Source organism: Coenobita brevimanus, chromosome 40 (genome assembly GCF_032717465.1).
Source record: "Coenobita brevimanus isolate Jiangsu-jjx chromosome 40, ASM3271746v2, whole genome shotgun sequence".
In the NCBI taxonomy this organism is placed as follows: Eukaryota; Metazoa; Arthropoda; class Malacostraca; order Decapoda; family Coenobitidae; genus Coenobita; species Coenobita brevimanus.
In genome coordinates, this window is record NC_136993.1 from 6,809,987 (window position 1) to 6,826,618 (window position 16,632).

General features: G+C 40.7%; 1 protein-coding gene across 1 annotated transcript in view; it reads left to right on the forward strand.

The window, feature by feature from the left end:
• Positions 1 to 7,269: 7,269 nt before the first annotated feature.
• The window catches only part of LOC145397227 (chondroitinase-AC-like), a 129,151-nt gene continuing 119,788 nt past the window's right edge, over positions 7,270 to 16,632 (forward strand). The window contains exons 1-2 of the mRNA XM_080270424.1: positions 7,270 to 7,363; positions 10,334 to 10,533. Of these exons, the coding sequence (XP_080126550.1) occupies positions 7,270 to 7,363; positions 10,334 to 10,533 (294 nt within the window). The remainder of the gene's footprint in view (positions 7,364 to 10,333; positions 10,534 to 16,632) is intronic.

A 16,632-nucleotide genomic window follows, 5' to 3' on the forward strand; every position in this document is an offset into this window, starting at 1 on the left:
ATATATGCACAACAACTTATTTTGCTCTCATTTTCCTGGACTTGATTCTTGTAAGTTCTCTACTCTGAGGCATCGGTTTTCATGTCATTCTTTGACTGAATATATCTGTGCTGTTTACTTATCTGCTAATTCTGCTGATTATGAAAAATTCTTTGACTATCTTACCTCTAAGATGGAACATATGCTATCATTTTTTTTCTCTCTCTCTGAAATCTCCTTTTTAGGTGATTTCAGTGTTTACTACACCCTTTGGCTCTCCTCTCCTTTCACTAGTTCATCTGGTGAACATGCCTACATCTTTTCTATCCTTAATGACCTAAAGCAGTTGTACAGCACTCCACCTGTATCCCTGACCACCTTGGAGAGAAATCCAACATACCTGACCTTTTCCATACAACTAATATTTCTGTTCATGCTGTAAATCTATTCTCTCCGATGGGCTCCACAGATCACAACCTTATCACCTTAACCTGTCCTATCACTGCAGTAAGACATGTGAAGCTTCCCATGAAATGGCATCTTTGGCACTTTGGAACTGCTGACCGGGGGGTTCTCAGCCAGTACTTCTTTGATTTTTCCCCTAGACTGAATACTACTTACATGGCCAACAACCACCTGAGTGTGCATCGTACTTTACAGAGGCAGTTCTCTCGGGCATGGAAGCATATTTTCCTTTCTCTTATCCTGTGACTAATGCAAAAAAAAAAAAAAGTTAATTAATGCCTGTTTTGATGTTGTCCACAACAAGGAGAAGGTTTTAAAAAGGTACAAGAGTCAACCCATCCCTGAATCTCATTTCTTTTATGTTTCTGCTCGGCATCGTGCTAAGTCTGTCCTTCACTCTTCGAAAAATATTCCAATCATACTAAATGCTCTGAACTCTCCTACTAGAATTCTTATCGCTCCTTCTGGCATCCTGCCAAAAACCTTTCTAACAAATTTACTTCACCATCCATATCTCCACATTTCCACTCTGAAGACTCTATACCTGTTTCTTTTACCGATAAAACAGAACTATTCACTCAGACTTTCTTTTCCAATTCCACCTTAGATGATTCGGGCACTCTTCCTCCATCACATGAATCCTCTGATTTTCTCAATGATGATATTAAAACGTCTTCAGTTGATGTGTGTTCTGCCATCACTGGCCTCAGTACTAACAAGGAAGATGGGCTTGATGGGAACCCTCCTGTTGTCCTTATGAACTGTGCTTCTGAGCTCAAACCCACCCTAGGCAAACTCTTTCGCCTTTTTCTGTCAACTTGCACTTTTCCTTGTTGCTGGAAATTTGCTCTCATTCAGCTTGTCCCAAAGAAGGATGACCAATCCCCGCCCTCTAACTGTTGGACCAACTACTTTAACATCCTGTATTTTTAATTGCTAAAATCTTAAAAAAAAAAAAAAAAAAAAAAAATAAGCTCCTTTTCTTTCATAACCTTTCAGATCGTCAGTATGGCTTCTGCCAGGGATGCTTCACTGGCGATCTTCTTACCTTTCTTTCAGACTCCTGTCATCCTTCTTTCTGGACTCTGGCGAATGCTTTGCCATTGCACTTGACATCTCAAGAGGCTTTCGATGGAGTCTGGCATAATCCTTAATTTCCACACTGTCCTCTTAAGGTTTCTGTCTTTCTATCTGTGTCTTCAGCTCTAGCTTCCTTTCTGGTCGTTCTATACCTGCAGTTGGTTACGGCCTCCATTCTTCTCCTAGGGGAATAAATTGTGGTGTTCCTCTTGGCTGTGTCCTGTCACCAACTCTATTCCTTTTTTTTTTTTTTTTTTTTCATCAATGACCTTCTATGCTGTATATCTAACCACTCATACCATGATGACTCCACCCTTCACCTTTCCATCAGCCTCCCACAGCATCCATCTCATCAGATACTTCAACAAACAAGAGATGAGATTATGGCATACTTAATGTCTGACTTGGTTCATATATCTGACTGGGTAAAAGTAATCTTATTGTTCTGAATGCATTAAAAACTCACTTCTTACATCTTTCGATCTATCACATTCTACCACAGGAAAATCTAGCTTTATACAATAATCAACTCAATCCTGCTTCATCTTTGAACATATTTGGGGTTTCATTCTCTCGGGATGCATCTTAACTGTCTTGTAAAATGTGCCTCCAAGAGATTTGGTGTGCTATGCTGACTCCAAGACTTCTTTACTGAGCACAGTTCTTGACTGCGGGTTTTATTCGCCCTTATGTAGAGTACAACCCTTACACGGCTTTTCTGAACAATGTGGAGCCAATATTTTTCGTCTCATTAACTCTCCTCCACTTACTGGTTCCCAACATACTTGCATACTTATCTCTTTTCTATTGCTACTTGAATGGACACTGCCCCCCTGAACTTGCATCCCTCCACCACTACAGCGGGCACATTGCACCCATCTAGAAGCAAATACTCATCATTATTCTTTCTAAATCTAATGCAAGAGTTAACCATTACTCCCAGTCCTTCATGTATGCAATTGGGCCACTTTGGAACTGTCTTCCTCTGTCTTTATTTCCTATTGCCAATGAGATCCAGTCTTTTAACCCCTACACCGCGGGCTTGTTTACCAATGACTTGCGTGTGCCGCGGGGTTATTTGGGCTCCGACAGACTCTCAAAAAATATTTGCCAAAAATCAGTTATTAGTCCTAGAATAATAAAATTACATATGCTTATGGCACATACCTTCAGCTTTCTCCTGGAATGATTGTTGAGCCTTCGTCGGTTACCGTAGGACTTGTGGAGACCTCTGAAGTAGGGTAACGAAGTCTCCACTTTACACTTCCCGACAACCCATAATATTACCACAGCCAGATACAAACACTATAAACACTATTCTACAATTTTCAAGTAGTTTGGGATCCATACTCAAAAAAAAAAAACACTGTGAAAGCAATGGAAATTACGAGCGCGTCTGATCGTCGCACTGGCACTAGTTCGCTCTTGGTAGTCTGTCATTTATTATTCATAAAACCCCTCACACTTTATATTTCTATTACTATATAACACTTATATATATATCTACAGTCTTTATCCATAAGTTTCCTTCAGTAGTATTAGTTTATTGTTACTGTAGGGATTCAATTTCTTTCAGTAAAATACGTAGCATTCACTTTCTCGTCCTGTATACTGGCATTGAGAGTGAATGTCACTTTCATCTTCACTCTCATAACTCATAGCATTCAAACATGCTAGAGTGAAACTTTCACTTTCATTACTCCTAGGGTATATACTCGTATTCTTATAATACTACTCATTTACATTTCTATTTACGTTCTCTATTTTATTTACGTTATTTACATTTCTATTTTATTTACACTGTGTTGTGCACTGTCACTTGAAATAACTTATAAAACTATTTTCCATTGTTCACGTATATTTACATTCATTACTTTCACTTGCTGTTTACACATTGTTTACACATTATTTACAATTCCACTTACTGTTTTACTCAATAGAAAGATCGTAGTCACTCTTTTATCAATTGTCAGCCCTTTACCTCTTTCCACACGAGGTTTAGTAGGGGGTAAAGGTCACAGGGCCATTTGCATGGGGGTGAAAAAAGGCCTTGAAGTCAGCAAGAAGAAACATACGTACTCTCGGTTCGGAAGATGAGAGTGAACTGATAACGGAGGACCAGCGTGGAGGCCTGCTAGGGGTTATTCAGAGTTACCAATATTACTTATTGAAACAGCTAAGTCTAGCACTGATATGATTGGCAGGAAATCTAGACAATACATTATAAATTTGGTAGTTCCAGGTGAATGTAAATATCACTTAGGCTTCTCCCTTCCCTCCTTACATGTATATTTATTACGAAAATAGATTAGAGGCCTACTTAGGAGATATATATTCAGAGCTACCAATGTTATATCTTGAAACAGCTTTGTCTAGCACTGATATGATCGGCAGGAAATCTAGACAATACATTATAAATTAGGTAGTTCCAGGTGAATGTAAATATCACTTAGGCTTCTCCCTTCCCTCCTTACGTGTACATTTATTACGAAAATAGATTATACGGCATATTTCAAGGGGAAAAAAACAGCGAAAATTAGCGAACGAGTGCACGTGAGGTGTTGTCAGGTGATAATTAGCCAATTCCAGGTGTATGGCACTCTCACTTACCTTATTTCTTTCTTGTATATATTATTTGGTATAAGAATAGGACATAGGGCTTATTTCAATGGATGAAATCAGTGAAAAATTCCAGGGAAGATTTACTTAGCGTAGCACGGCCGGGCAGGCGAGAGGATAGGGTAATGGAGGGGGGGTAGGGAGGGGAGTCAAGAACGGGGAGAAATGGCTAAATTGTCAACAATGGATGGGAGTACAGATGAGATTAGGAGTGCTGACTAGTGTTGGACATTGGCAGTACTGATAGATGATACAAGCCCCCACTTGGAAGCCCGGGTGAATTCAAAATAACACAGAATCACAAAAGCGACGCCCCGCGGTATGATCCCTTGCTCCCAAACGTCACGAAAGTGACGCCCCGCGGTTAAGGGGTTAAACGCAGTGTATACTGGCATCTCGAAATGAATGGATATTGTATTTGGTTCCCAATTGTGCTGTTTTTGTCTTTTCTTGGAACAATTAGTAGGTTTCTAGCCCTTGGCTCATTCTCTTTTGCATAAAAAAAAGATAACTTAAAGGAAATGTGGGAAATATTCATATCCACTGAATGAAAGAATATACCGAGAATTACTTGAGTAAAGAGTCATATTATAAACCAACCTGGATATCGGGGAATATTGAAGAAATCATTGGTCACTAGAAAAAACCCTAATAAATAAAGTGATAAATATACAGGATATCACATTGATAGTGCCTAATATTATAAATTACAGTGACAACGTACAGAAATAATCTGGAAAAATACTTGAAATTACGCGGAAAAAACTCGTACACAAAGTCAAACATGAATGATTTTGTCATTGTGTATTGAGTAAGAACAAGGTTAAAGATAACGTCAGCCCCCTAATAAACTACTTTAGTAAGACAATCTCGTTCATTTTTACGAAACAACAGCAACAATATTCAATTACTCCTTTCACAGCGCATTCTCAATGGAAAGTGCATAAACATTCGCGTCCCACACTTAGTATTCTCATGACCAGGATACAAATAAATTATCAGTCAATGTAACGACATGGAGGATTAAATTATATTCAGAAAATCGACTCAGGCAAATCATCTGGCTCATAAAAGTTATCACCTTGCACTCTGCATGAATGTTAAAGTTGGCTTTTCCTATTAAAAATATGCAATAAATTATTAACTGAAAGAAAAGTACCAAACTGATGGAAGCTTGATAATGTATCACCTATCATAAACCCTCAAACTTCCGCAATATTTTGACTTGGACCACTTACATCCACGTCAAATTTCCACAATCGCCTTTTATCATTACATCATACCTCAGCTGATATTAGGCATAGAACATTCAATAAACAACCAAAAGACTTGTCAATCCTTCGTCTTTCCACTGCAAATAACCACTGAAGGCCAGGCGCTGGTGTTAAGGAAAGAAAAGGCGATGAATGGGGGTAAGTTTTCGTAGCGCTTAGTGGCTGTGTCCTGAGGCATCCTCACATCCATGGCTATGGCGCTCTGTCTTGCTGACCATTTCTCTGCTACTGTCACTTCTCAAGGCTCACTGTGCTCAAGGTGTGTGGGAGAGAGGCAAAAAGAGGTTATAACTTCCCTGTAGCTGCACTTGCAACATAAAAACTTGTCAACCTAAAATGCATATAACACTCATAACAGCATTGCTTATAACTAATATTCACTGGATTAGTTTCACTTATCAAAAGCTTACTTCTCTAATTTCAGACTCTAATATAAATATACAAGTCACTTCCTTACGTTTCTACATTCTATTTACACACGCTATTTATGCACACTATATACACATACTATTAAATATACTATTTACAGAGCCTCACACACCTGTGCTCAGTAGGTTGCCAGCCAATGATAATCGGAAAGGCACACGTGTGGCAAAGGTGAAGCTGGATAGAGCGGTGATTGAGGGTGGCACGTAGCCTGACTCATGTGGTAAATATCTCTCCCTTGACTTTCGCCCTCCCCAGCTCCACGTGACTCGCACGGCAAATATTTTCCTCTCGACTTTCACCCTCCCTATCTTCATCCTTACCCTCAGACTCTTCGGATGACTCTCCTGACTCACTGGAAGGGTAGGGAGATGTATGGACGGCTGTAAGGTTGTTAGGGTCACTCTCCACGGGTGGCATGAGGCGCGAGAGCGATGGGGAAACGAAATTGGACAAGTTCGAATTGTAGCTCATCATCCACATGCTAGCACTGTACACAGATGTCTAAAGATGGCAACTCACACCCACCCCAGTACCTTGGAGTGTGTGGTGGTGTAAAGGGGAAAAAGGGGGGGGGGACTTCAAACACCAGGACTGAAGCACGGTCAGATTGACCCAACACCTGGGGTTCTCCAAGGATCCCACACACGTCGAACCGATTCGACACCCGCAACAACATGTAAAAAAATAATAATAATAAAAATGAGTGCCTGTGCTAAATTTGCCTAATGTCAGTACTCTCTACAATTTTGAAAAAAAAATGCCAGAGAAAAAATTTCCTTATTCCTTAACAAACGTATTCATATATCAGATAATCAGCAAGGGTTTCATATTAATGGATCATTAGTTACATATTTGCTTGAATTTGTACAAACCTATACCATAACTGGGATGCAAAAATGCCTGTCGATGTCATCTACTTAGATTTCCAGACATCCTTTAATAGTGTTCCCATCTAATAATATTTTTAAAAAGCCCATGGTCTCTCTAACACATCAAGTTCATGGACCGGAGATTGTTAAACCAACTGCAACCTGCGTGCAGTAATAAATGGGACAGACAGGGTAGAAGTAACAAGCTGAGTTCCTTGTTATTTATTATATATCAGTGACCTAGAAAATGGAGTCGTTTCTACGGCAGTGAAAACTTGCTGAGAACACGAAGGTTTGAGGCACAGTAATTATGAAAGCAGACCCTGAATCTATGCTAGCATAAAAAGACCTGGATAAGTTAATAAATTGGGTTTCAAAATGGGAGATGCAATTTAAGATAGATAAATGTAAGATAATGCATTTTTGCGACAAAATATTTAAATATGAGTAACCAACTTTCAGTACCCCATAGCCGGAAGGAAACAATGAGAAAGCTTTAGGAGTTATTATCAGAAACATTCTCAAAAATTCAAAACAGTAACTAGGCAAACATAATGCTGAACTTCGTCGCACGGAACTTCGATCATAAAACACCCGATGTTATCTCTAAGTTTCATGCATCATTCACCAAACCACACCCAGAATACAGTAAGTAGCACTGGTCCACAGATCTTACTACGGACTGTCGTACTCGAGAGGGTGCAGTGCATAGCCACAAAAATGGCCTAGTCGCTGCAAATTTTACACTACGAAAAGCGACCAAAATGAGTATAGGTAACTTTTCTTTAAAAAAGGAGACTCACTGGAGATCTAACAAGTGTTTAAAATTCTTAATCTATTCAAGGTTGTTAGATACGAATATTTGTTCAAAACACAGAATGATATTGTACAGACTGGAAATATGAAATGAAACTCAAATGAAAGACAAGCAACATTAATGTACGGAAAATTGCATTAATATTTCGAACTGGAATAACCCAATAAGCTATCAGCAACCGTAGCTAGTGCAAAAACCATTCACACTTTAAAAATTTTGCCGGATAAATATTTTCAAACAACAGGCTATAACTGAGACTTATTTCTGGGTTGAAGAGTATGATGACAACAATGACACGTTTGCTTAATACCGCAAAAATCGGGCGATTTTGTATGCTCTTTCTTGTACCCGAACTATAGATCATAGATCAGTTAGTGCACAGTTCTTCCTCTTCTGCCTCTCCTGAAGAATTTTCCAAGCTTTTCTTACTAAGAAGCATATCGTTTTTACCTGCTGGGTGAAACTGATACTGTAATTGCTGGGGAGACCCTCTTTTCCAAAGTTTTTCTTGCACACATCAGCATGATCTTAACATAAGTAGCCATTTTTTCAGGCAGACGTGCTTGTCATGAGCCAATAGGCCTCCTGTTTATCTTTACTTCCCATTTACTTTTTTGTACACTGAGTCATCTTCAGTCTCCTCTGTGTCGTACGTAATACTCAACACCAAAACAATCTTATAGCATTCACAACTGGGGTATCCTGATCAATGGTTTACTCCATTCGCTTTACTTGTTGTCTCTTAGCGATCAGTGACATGGATTCATCCTTCCATGGACAACTTCATTTCAATTCGCTTGTTTCCATACATGCCTCTCTCCCTCCGTGCTGTTAGACCTGTGTAACTCCAATTCTTCATATCATCCTTGCACCATCACCTTGAACTCCAGTTACCTGTCATTTTCTATGCGATTATTTATGAAGTATTTACAGTTGGTTTTCAGAAAGTGAGTACCACTGTTACTTAAATCCATCCGAACATTGTCTATGTTAACAACTTAGGCTGCCTCAAATAACAGCGATACACGGCCTTAGTATGTAATAGGAATATCTAATTCCATGCATTCCGCTGAATCTGGCATGCAATGATCTGTAATGAGTTATACTTTTTGTCATGTATAAAAGCATCTTTAAATTTTATTTACAGCACTGTCTTTTAAACTGCCATGTCGGTAATGGAAATTAGCCTCATTATGTACTTGGTTAATAATGTACCAAGTGCAACAAAGTGTGTAAACATTCCCATGAAAATCCTACGAAACTCATCGTTTTCTTCAAAACTTCTGGGTAAGTATAAAAATATATATATATTTTTAAATTTTAATGTGATTCTAAACATATAATGCAATTCTGTTATAAAATTGATGTTTTGTGTGAAGATAAAAATAGTGATTATACAAGAGAAATCAAGAGATGAAGTACTCTCAAAGGAAGTTTTAAGATATTGAGTAAAGTTGCCCTGGTATCCGAGATGAATTCAGGTATATGCAGTTGAATGTTCTTCTGTACACCTTTACTTGTTTGTGCCTTCTTGAGTTTTCCTTGACGGCACATACAGATCCTCTCTCTCTCAAACACAACCATTGCATCATATGACAGGTATTTCCATAAGTATGTTCTTACCCATTACTACCTATGTTTTCCACACATCTAATTGTGCCTGAAACATGGGTAGTCATGGGTAACTTCTTTAGTAAGAGAAAAAGGTCTATATCCCGGCCCTAGGATCAATTTTAGTGAGCATAATGTCACCACCTCCCAGTGAACAAAGGTGGAGCTCCACAGACCGTTCAGTGTCAAATGGAAATGCGACATGGGAGTAAATATGAGATTGGATTATAATTTAGATACATTGTTTGATTCTTGGATTAAATCCGGTGAATCTGATGTTTGCAATATTTCTTCAGGTTTTGCTTATCTATGCAGTAAATACTAAATCTGTAGAAATCAAAATTCTTAAGTCAAACAGCTCCTAAAACACATCTTAACTGACCTGAAAGATGGTACAATCATTCATGATCCAAAAATCACATCCTGAATGTATATAATACGGCTGACCACTCATGTGAGACGTGTGCAAGCCGGACACTACAATACATAGGAGCAAGCTAACGTTAGCCCTTTGTTGGGCAAGAGACTACATCACAGCACTTCAGTGCTCTTGGAAAATGGCGTCCCTACACCATAGGATGTGCATCATCTGACTAGCACTGCCTTTCCCACCAGTCAGCAATCATCTGGCGTCTAAGTCATAGGCGACGTCATAGCATAGAGTGGGATTCCATTGGCTGGGAGACCCCAAAGAACCAGTCTCTTGATGTCGTCAGAGATGGTTGTGCGACGTGAATATTTCCAGCATTATGCTACCTCGTATCTAATACAATGCTGGTAAGTAAATTATATTCACATGGTGTGCACTTCAATGATGGTACAAATTGTTTGTACTGTAAGTGAATGTTCAGTCATATATGTAACAGTGCCGAAATAAGGTGCGTAAAAATAGGATTGATCTGGTCCAATGGCGGTGTTGCAGGACGCAAACAAATACCATATTTGGTCAATTAGCCCTCTCTACGGGAGTTCATGAAGGAATTTTTCTGTTCATCTTTCCCGTTATTAGGTGCATTTTCTGTCGATGAAAATGTACAGTATGATGAATGACACTTTCTGACTAAAAAAAAAGTGTATGATGAGTGACAAATATACGGCTCGTTCTATGGGAAGACCAGGCACCACGAGGAGGATGTCATCTTCCCACAGGAATTAGTGATGGTAAGTGGATGATGATGTGGTCAACCCAGATTTTGAGCCTCCGCTATTTGATGACGGCAGCATAGACCCTCATGACTCCTATGAGGAATTTGCACCATCTGCCAAGCGCAGGGATACCTGCAAGAGGAGCAGAACATATGTCTCAAGCAAATCAGTGATGCAGGTGGTTCAGCATGGAGAAAAGGAGCAGCAGAAGGAGGAACCAGTTGAAGTCCGACATACCAAACAAGTGCCATGCAACTGGAAGTAATAGGACAAATCCAGTCCACCACTACCAATCTGTATCACAACTATCCAAAATTTATTGCCCCATTCTTCCAGTACAAATAGATATTTTTCTCCAAAGGGGTAGTTGACCACATAGTCTACCAAACAAAACATGAAACGCAGAGGGACATCATCACAGCATTTACAACAAATGCTGATGAGTTAACGAACTTCATCTCAGTTGTAATTTACTTGGGTGTTGTTTCGCTTCCATCATTGGACGGCCACTGGGCTACAAGGACAAGAATCCAGCAAGTTGCAGTTCTAAGTCATCCAAATGGTTTCCACTCTTGAGAACAATCCACTTCAATGACAACTCATAGATCACCGGTACAGTGGATAGGTTCTTCAAGATCATTGCATATTCAGAGTGTAATGCACACCTGTGCCTCAACCAAAGCCGAAGTTGCTTCAGGAAGTACCACACCTAAATGTATGTGGGGCATCCCTGTGGTGTTAGGGAAAGTGTGACATTAATTTTCTGGGAAAACACCTTGTATTTTTGTACCTTTTTAATATCTTGGTAATAAACGAATATGCAGTGTTTCACTCTGTGTATAGATGTCCCGCATTATCAACATTCTTGATATCCTTATAATGTTACTTTGACTACCATTAAAAGGTGAGGCATTATATATGATTAACAACTGCAATGCAGATATGCAAAACACTGAAAAACACACCGAAGAAAAGTCTTAGAACTGTCTATACTTTTAGGATACATGATCATAAATGTGAAGTTCGTGGTATTTGTATGCGTGCCCGATAAAGGGTCACCAGCTCCTGGTCTTCAGTGATTATCTGCAATGGAAGGACAATGAACTGGCGAGTCTTTTGGTTGTTTCTTGAATGTTCTGTATTAAATATTAGCTTAGATATGACGTCTTTAAAACAGGCAATCTTGCGAGTTTCACCCTCGTGTGAACGCAGGTGCAAAATATAGCCCAGGTTTAAGGGCTAAGGGTTAAAAGCTGTCCCTATTAAAAACCTTAAGATATGAAGAGGTGATGAATATTGGTAACTTCTGGCGGAGCACAGTGGCCTTGTCCCGAGACATGCTCACTCCTTGGCTAAGGTGCGCTGGCTATCCTATAGTTTCCCCGCCGCTGTTACTTCTCCAGGCACACTGTGCACATTGCTGTGTGGGGAAGAGGCCTAAAAAGCTGTAAGCTTCATTGTAGGTGCACTTAAAACTTAAAACACCATCCTAAAACTAACACATATCATAAATTTGCACATAACTAATTTTCTTCAGATTAGTTTCACTTATCATACGGCTTACTTCCCTAATTCTATACACTAATACAAATATACAGATCAGTTTCTTTTATTTTTATTTTCTTGACTATACTTTTCAATAACCATATTTCTGTTTCACTTACCATTATTTCATGTAATTTAACTAAGGCACTTTTTACACACAGTATTTACGCACACTGTTAAATACACTATTTACAAAGCTCAGCACACGTGTGCTTAGAAGGTCATGAGCCAGTGGCAATCGTAAAAGCACACATGGCAGGGGCGACGCATGGCGCAGTGGCGATTGAGGGCAGCACCTAAGGCTGGCTTGCGTGGTGAATGTTTCTCTCTCGACTTTTGCCCTCCCCAGCTCCATGTGGCTTGCTCGGCAGATATTTTCCTCTTGACTTTCTTTTTCTCCACATTCCTCCCCACCCTTAGAGTCCTTAGATGACTCCCCAGGTTGGGATGCAGGGTCGTCAGGGTCACTCCACAGGTGGCCTCGGGCGTGAGCACGACGGAGAAATGAAATTGAAAAGTTGGAAATACAGCCCATTGTCCACATGCCAGCATTGTAAACGGATGACCAAACTTGGTAACTCACAACCACCCCAGTACCTGGGAGAGGAAGGTGGTAAAGAAAAAAAAATTGTTTGAGCGATGGGAAAGTACTGTCGGATCGGTCCCTGAACCCTGCACATTTCGGGCCAATCCAAACACCCGAGGCACACTAGCTGCTTTGACCAATAGTACCTAACCAAACATGTTTAAATTCTTGCCCCACAAAGTTCAGTCATTACAATAAGCTTTGAAAAAAAAAAAGATGGTCTGTAGATGGTACAGGGATGGAAGGAGAGGAAGTTGAAGAGATGTTTTTGAAGCCAGTGAATGGGAGGCATCCAGGCTATGGCGAAGCAGTGTTGCAAGTGACCACCATGCCATGTGAGAGAGAGAAGTTTGGGAGATGACTTCCATTCCTGTCAACAAAAATCAAGTTATTCACAAATTTAAGTGAAACACTTTATGCACTGCTTAGAGACTATGAATGTAACCTACGAGAACATCACTTACTGCTAAACATTCTCCACGAGCGTAATCGTAATCAAGGTGATAACACATCGTACATACTTATTTCCTAACATTTATTACTCTTTTGGCACCCACAAGGTTATTGTCGGCAGAATATAACAGGGAAAAGCTTTACATTCCAGGTGAAGGCTGGGTAGGGCATGGAAAGGCCAGGCATGGCAGCACTACACTTACTGCTAAACAAGCCACATGAGTTGCTGTCGGGGTGACACCACAGTGCTTTCCTTGAAAATTTTGGATTATTTCGCTAATACGTCACTTCTTGTTATCATTTTCTACTACGGCGCCACTTATAACATACTGAAGTAGCATAATTATGTAGAAATGCCCCATGAGGAGTAACAAATTAATTATGTAACAGAAATGCCCCATGAGGAGTAACAAATTAATTATGTAACATATGATGACACCAAGATAGCAGTTTATTTACTTTATATCTCTTTCACTATTAATGAACGTAGTTCGTTTTCTTTCACTACCAGTATGTATCGTTGGTCATACAATCACACTTACTTTGAAGAAGCATAATTAAGCAGAGATACCACACGAGAGAAAAAACATATGACAACACCAAAACAGTCTTTTACTTATATCCTACCACCAGTTTTCAACATAATTCATTTCTTATATCTGTCAGTACATGTCTGTGCTCGTATAACCATAGCAAACCAGAGTAGCTTTAGCGAGCGTCTTTCTTACATTTGATAGCAGGCAACGGACTGCTATGTCACCGGTTCCAACATGATTTTGCACTTACAGTATTTATGTAATCTTCTGAAGTGTTAGTGTGTCCGTGAGAGACAGCAGATTAGGGTGAAAATATTCAAGGCATGGAAGAGAATGCCATGGTAGGGTAAGGAAAGAAAAAGCATGGCTGGGAAAGGCAGGATAGGGTAGGGAAAGATAGGGAAGAGTAGGGAGAAACAGGGTAGGGTAAGGAGATTTAGGGTTCCGTAGGAAAAGCCAAAGTATGGCAGAGAAAGGAAGAGTAGGGTATGGAAATGCAGTGAGTTGTAGGGTAATACAGTGTAGGGTAGGGAAAGGCACGGTATAGTAGAGAAACCTAGAGTAGGACAGGGAAAGGCTGTGAAGAATATGGAGATGCAGGCTTGGATAGGGAGGTGCAGGTAGGGAAAGGTACCGTAAATCATGATAGTGAACGGCAGGGTAAGGCAGGGATAGGAAAGGTGGGTAGGAAAAGAAATGGCAGGCAGAGAAGGGAAACGCAGGGTAGGGTAAGGCAGGGAGAGTAGAGAGATGCATGGTAGAGCAGGGAGATGCTGGGAGGGATGAGGAGAAGCAGGGATGGGTAGGAAATGCCAAAGCATGGAGAGGAAATACAAGACAGAGTAGGGTACAGCAGGGTAGAGTACTGAGATGCAGGATAGGGTAGGAAAGGGCAGGGTAGAATAGGCAGATGCGGGGTTGGGTAAGGAGATGCAGATATGGAAAGACAAAGCATGCCAGGGGCAGACAGGGCAGGGTTGGGAAAGGCATGGTAGGGTAGGGAAAGGTAGGGTAGGGTAAAAAAGAAAGGCAAGGTAGGTAGGGATTGGTAGGATAGGGAAGGAAAAGGCAAGGTGGAGTAGAGAGAAGCAGAGTAAGGTAATGATATTTAGAGTTGGATAGGAAAGGCCAAATCATGGCAGAGATACGAAGATTAGGGTAAGGAGAAACAGGGTAGAATAGGGAGATGCACGGTAGGTTAGAGAAAGGCAGGGTAGGGTAGGGACAGGAAGGGTAGGGTAAGGAAAGGAAGGGTACAGTAGGGAAATGCATAGTAGAGTAGGGTAGGGACAGGCAGGGTAGGGTAGGGAAAGCTAGGGTACAGCAGGGAAATACATAGTAGAGCATGGAGATGCAGGTAGGGTAAGGAGATGAAGGGCTGGATAAGAAAAGCCAAGGCATGGGAGGGAAAAAGGTAGGGTAGGGTAGGGAAATACAGGGTAGAATAGAGGGAGGCAGGATTAAGTATGAAGAAACAGGTAGGGAAAGATTAAGCACGTAAGGGAAAGGTAGGGTAGCCAGGAAAATGCAGGGTAGGGTAGAGAAAGGCAGGGTAGAGTTGGGTGGTGCAAGGTAGGGTAAAAAGATGATGGATTGGGTGGAAAAAAAACAAAGCATGACACGGAAAGGCAAGGCAAGGCAAGGCAGATTTGGGAGATGCAGGCTAGATTAGGGAAATGCAATGTAAGGTAGGGAAAGGCAGGGTAGAGTAGGGAGATGGAGGGTAACGTATGGTAGGAAAGGCAGGATAGAATGGGGAGATGCAGGGTACAATAAGGAGAGAGAGGGTAGTTTAGGGTATGACCAGGCATAGAAGGGAAAGGTAGGGTAGGGAAGAGAAGAGCAAGTCAGTGTGTACAGAGGTACTGTAGGATCATGCCGCCAGTTATATCAATTTCCCCCTTACTCTCACCTTCTCTCCTTGCTAATGTTGTCATGATTGTCAATCGGCGATATGTGGAGCCATTCAGGTGGCTGGGCTTGCATCCCTCCTGTTGGGCGGAAGTTTGTGGTGTATTTTTTTTTTTTTTTCAGAGAAACAAAGCATTATCTTGGCCCTATGAAGGCCATGGCAGACTGACTGCTGTAATACCTTCTGCAGCCTGACAGGGATTCACCTGACCCACTTAGCATGCATCATCATGAACCAGGCAGATATTATGTCGAGCAAAAATATGAAAACGTCTACTGGAAGATCCATTGCAGCCGCACTTACATTTCCTTCTGGAAGGTCCATTGCAGTCTAAGGGTCAATAAAGTTGTATATCCCATTGGATCTCAGGGGTGCTGGGCGAGGCATTGCACTGGGAGGGTACTAAGCGTACCGCCCTCCGCCTATCAGCTCATAGTCGCGAAGCTCATTGGTCCCTGCTTGGGGGTTCCCTACCTTATGAGAACTTGAAAAATCCCAGTTCTGTCCAATATTCGGGACACTGGGCTCCAATGGGATATATCACCCTCTTAGCGGGTACGTATTGTTCATGTATAAGTCTGCTGGTGTGTCTGTCTGCAGGCCTAGTTGTCAATACTGTATTTTGGAGGTCCAGTTACTGAAAGGCCTAAATATCTTATGCTTCGTAGGGTGGCATCAGTTACCCATACCTAAGTCAAGCTTCATTATAATGATGTCTGGTCAGTGAAGTGACAAAAATCTAACTCCAGTTTGGTTTTAGCCTCGACATGGTGTGCAGAGAGAGAGAGAGAGAGAGAGAGAGAGAGAGAGAGATTTTGCACATGTACCATGTACTCTAAACTTACTAATTTTATCATGAATTCTGGCATTCTACACACACCTTTTATGTTATTGGTTTGTTAGTGAATAACATGTTATCAATAAAGTGAAAAAAGAAAACAGATGTATTTTTACCCCACATTCAGTGCACTGTCCTGTACAAGTTAGAAACGAGATAAGGTAAAAAAGTAACTGAGGTTTGGCTTTATTATATATTTCAATTTAATAACCAGTTGAAAAATTAAATTATCATCCTCATGAATGCATAGGGCAGTGAAGCACACGGACAAAAGATCCAGTAAACTAAAAGCCGCTTACTGTATAGTCACTGATTTTGCCGAGACGCCAGCCAATGAATCCTATCCTCCTCTGCACATGTGGTGGTTCCTTTTGTGAGTGCACGAATCATGAACCCCCTGCACCACGATGATATATTTTTATATTCGAGTCCTGCTACCACCAGACAATTCTATTCAATGTATTGCAGATCTC